The sequence below is a fragment of the Nicotiana tabacum genome, chromosome 20, assembly GCF_000715075.1.
Source record: "Nicotiana tabacum cultivar K326 chromosome 20, ASM71507v2, whole genome shotgun sequence".
NCBI lineage: Eukaryota > Viridiplantae > Streptophyta > Magnoliopsida > Solanales > Solanaceae > Nicotiana > Nicotiana tabacum.
The window spans coordinates 85,490,669-85,494,414 of record NC_134099.1 but is presented as its reverse complement, the minus strand read 5'-3'; the positions used below and the strand labels follow the sequence as shown (position 1 = coordinate 85,494,414).

The 3,746-nt window shown below is 35.6% G+C and overlaps 1 protein-coding gene across 1 annotated transcript; it reads left to right on the top strand.

Annotated features, from left to right (window-relative positions):
* The first annotated feature begins 329 nt into the window (after positions 1–329).
* On the top strand, positions 330–3,218 carry LOC107823973 (large ribosomal subunit protein uL30w). The gene is made up of 7 exons (XM_016650682.2): positions 330–450; positions 1,479–1,648; positions 1,731–1,828; positions 1,909–1,966; positions 2,502–2,581; positions 2,665–2,767; positions 2,848–3,218. Exons 2-7 carry the CDS (start codon positions 1,481–1,483, stop codon positions 3,061–3,063), a joined length of 723 nt encoding a protein of 240 aa, XP_016506168.1. The 5' UTR covers positions 330–450; positions 1,479–1,480; the 3' UTR covers positions 3,064–3,218.
* Positions 3,219–3,746: the final 528 nt, after the last annotated feature.

Here is a 3,746-nt window from a genome sequence, read left to right as displayed (position 1 = left end):
GAGAAGATGAAGATGAAGATGACGGAGAAGATAAAGGAATGAAATAAGGGTTTTCGTCGATTTTGGGATTATACAAGAAATAAAGAAAGGGTAATTGTGTCTTTCCCCCCTTAGTAGTGGCTATTTTTGATAAGCATTTTAAATAGTGGATAAAAATTAAATACACCCTTATTTAGTGGCTACTACACGCCATTTTCACACTAAAAGACCCCTAAACATAGTCTTGATGGATCACAAAACCCATAAGAAAGAAAAGAGAAAAGCCTGATTCCATATTGGGCCTACAACACTTCATAATTGGGCCGAAATCAGCAGACCCGCCCAGATCCGAAAAAGCAGAAATAGTGAACTTCACAAAAACCCTAATATATTGCCGCGGTTTGCACTCAGTCACATTCCCTCTCGCCCCCGACCAGCAACCCCTCGTTACATTACCTCCACAATTCCAAGGTATAAACTCCATTGCTTTCACGTTAAATCCTATGCGCTAAGCTCTTCGTTTTCTGTTTATATGGATTTTCTTTTATATTCACACATATTTTCTGGTCTTGCCTTTTACTTCTTTTTAAATCTGAAATTTGCTGGGTTTTAGTTATATTGGAAGATCTGAGTTTCAGTGCTCTGCTACTTTTGCTAGTCAGTGATCTGAGTTCTATTTTACATTTAAAATAAGATTCATGTTAAGCAAGTGTGTGTTTTTTTTCATAGTATCTTGAAGCCCATTAGAAAGCCTTTTTTTTTTGCCGTGTTTGAAATGTTAGCAGTTAAAAGAGTACTTTAGTATGAGTTTTGGGAGTATTAGGGTTTTAAATGCCAATACTTCTGCCGGAAACAAAAAATAAGAGAGTGGAAGTGTATTGAAAGAACTAGTCATTATTGTTACCTTTATGTTTTCTGTTTTCTGTTGAAGCTGGGATATTTTGATTGTAAAAGGAAAAGTGAAATGAAGGGGTGAAAAAAGTACATGTAACGAGTCTGGTTTTCGGTATTTGATTTTTTGTTATTTTTATTATTATACATAGAATCCAACATGACATGTCTGTGTGTGAATAGCATTTGCCCCTTACTGGTGGTACATCATTGGCATGCCACAATCTGTTATGTTTCTGGTGTGTAGTATGCAGAAGCTCCTTTGGTTATATTTGCCAGGGGTAGTAGCATATGAGCTATTTGATCGGTAGTTTTGGTGCATTTTTTGGTTGCGCTATATAACTAAACGTCTTCATTTGAAGGTCTATCAGTGTAATGATTTAAGTTTGAGTACAAGTATAATAATGGATTATGTTTACATTTAACTGATTAGTTACATTAGTTTACATAGATTGGTGATGTGATATATATTTTGTCTGTCTTGCGTGTGAATGTCATCATTTTGATGATCTTCCAACTAATGACTGATGTTCTAATATAACAAGATAAATGAGTATGGGTTTTATATTATCTTGAGAGTTAATGTTAGTTAACCTTGTATGTGGCAGCGATGGGTGAAACTCCAGTCCCAGAGTCAGTCTTGAAGAAGCAGAAGAGGAGTGAGGAATGGGCTCTTTTAAATAAGCAAGAACTTGAAGCTGCAAAGAAGAAGAATGCTGAGAACCGGAAACTAATCTACAACAGGGCAAAACAGTATTCAAAGGAGTATGAGGAGCAGGTATATTGAACTATGTAATTTCTGGTTATTATGCTTGTTTGACTTAAAGCTTGGTTATCATTGTTTAATTTCATCTTTTTAGGAGAAGGAGTTAATTCGTTTGAAACGTGAGGCTAGATTGAAGGGTGGTTTCTATGTGGACCCTGAGGCAAAGTTGTTGTTTATCATTAGGATACGAGGGTAAGCACTGTTTTGGTGTTCTTTGTTTTATCCTATGATGGAAGGGGTAATATTGTGGTACTCATAATTTTCTCTTGTAGGATTAACGCTATGGCCCCACAGACCAAAAAAATATTGCAGCTCCTAAGGCTGCGACAGGTAACAAACAACTCCTTCAACATACCTTAAAGAATTGTTTGAAATTTTGAATTTACTACTCATAGCATTCTAGACAACATGGATGTCTGCTACATTTCTTCACCATATTCTGTTTAAAAGCATTCACAAATATAATTGGATGTTTTTTGGTGCACAAGCCTTGTTTAATTTCCTTGTGTTCGTTCATTTTGTATGCTTGAAAAACATTATGAATGTGTTAGGATTATAGCTCTCTGCTTGACTGTTAAGTACTAGATCCTTATTATTGGGGCTGGCTTGTTATGCCAACTGGTCGATCATCAACCAAGTAATTGCAGTATTATCAAGATTTTTCTTTATTATTATTGTAATTTTGCTGCTCCCTCCTCCCTCGGAAAAAGAAACAAAAAAAGTTGCAGGTTTTCTGGAGATCTTGTTTTGGTCTCTAGAGATTTGTTTCATTTTTATATGATTCCCTTATTTTAGAGTTGTATCTTTCTTGTTGCTTTTCTGTTCTAACTGTGAGCTCTTCACTCTTCCCATATATTTGTGACAGATCTTTAACGGGGTCTTTTTGAAAGTTAACAAAGCCACGGTGAACATGCTGCATAGGGTTGAACCTTATGTTACCTACGGGTAGGTATCACTCAATACTTTGCTGCAATCTGAAGCCTTTCTACACTACGGTTGCAGTTCCTTATTTCCTTTGTATCTTGCAGTTATCCAAACCTAAAAAGTATAAGGGAATTGATCTACAAGAGAGGTTACGGGAAACTTGACAAGCAGAGAATTGCTTTAACCGACAATTCTATCATTGATCAGGTAAGTTTCTGACAGTGTTTCATCTTTAAATTCTATGCTTTTGTGGTGTTGACATATGAGAAAATTCTATCATTGATCAGGCATTGGGCAAGCATGGAATTATCTGTGTAGAAGACCTTGTCCATGAGATCATGACTGTAGGACCCCACTTTAAGGAGGCCAACAACTTCCTGTGGCCATTCCAGCTGAAGGCACCTTTGGGTGGACTCAAGAAGAAGAGGAATCACTATGTTGAAGGTGGTGATGCCGGCAACCGCGAGAACTACATTAATGAACTTATCAGGAGGATGAACTAAAGTGCATGAAATTTTGCTTTTTAGGCATTTTATCTGTTCTTTTTGGACTTCTGGATATTGAAGTAAACAACAGTTTCAAATTTTCTTGCCATTTTAGACGCTATTCCAAACTATGATAGTAGTATATGACATTTTTGTTGACGTGGCAATTTCAATTTATTGTGTTAAATCTTGATATTAAGTTCATTTTGGTTTCAGCGCTCTCTAACATTGATGTTCTTGTATGTTGATTGTGCCATTTTTGGCTATATTCCTCCCATTGAAATAATGTGATAGCTCAAAAACAGGGGTATGTTAAATAAGAATTAGCTGAGTGGCTGAAACAGTTCACAGATGTTTAATTCGATGAGGTCTGGATATTTCAAATTGAAGAGGATTTGTGCCATTTTTTAACAAATATAGGATAGGCCAAGGTTCTGTCTGAGCAGTACTGACTGTTTTCTATAATTAGCGGGAAAAAATGGGTATGAGATGCCCTTTCGACGCCTCGTGGTATTTAGGCTTTTAGCACGGAATAGAAGTGCGTGACATACCTATATCTATTTATATTTATATCTATCTATCTATTCTATATTATTATAAAAGCATGAATACAATATCAGTTTATAAAAATAACCTTATAATATTAAGTATAATAACTCATAATAAAAGGACATAATCGAAATTCCAGATATTAGTCTTAT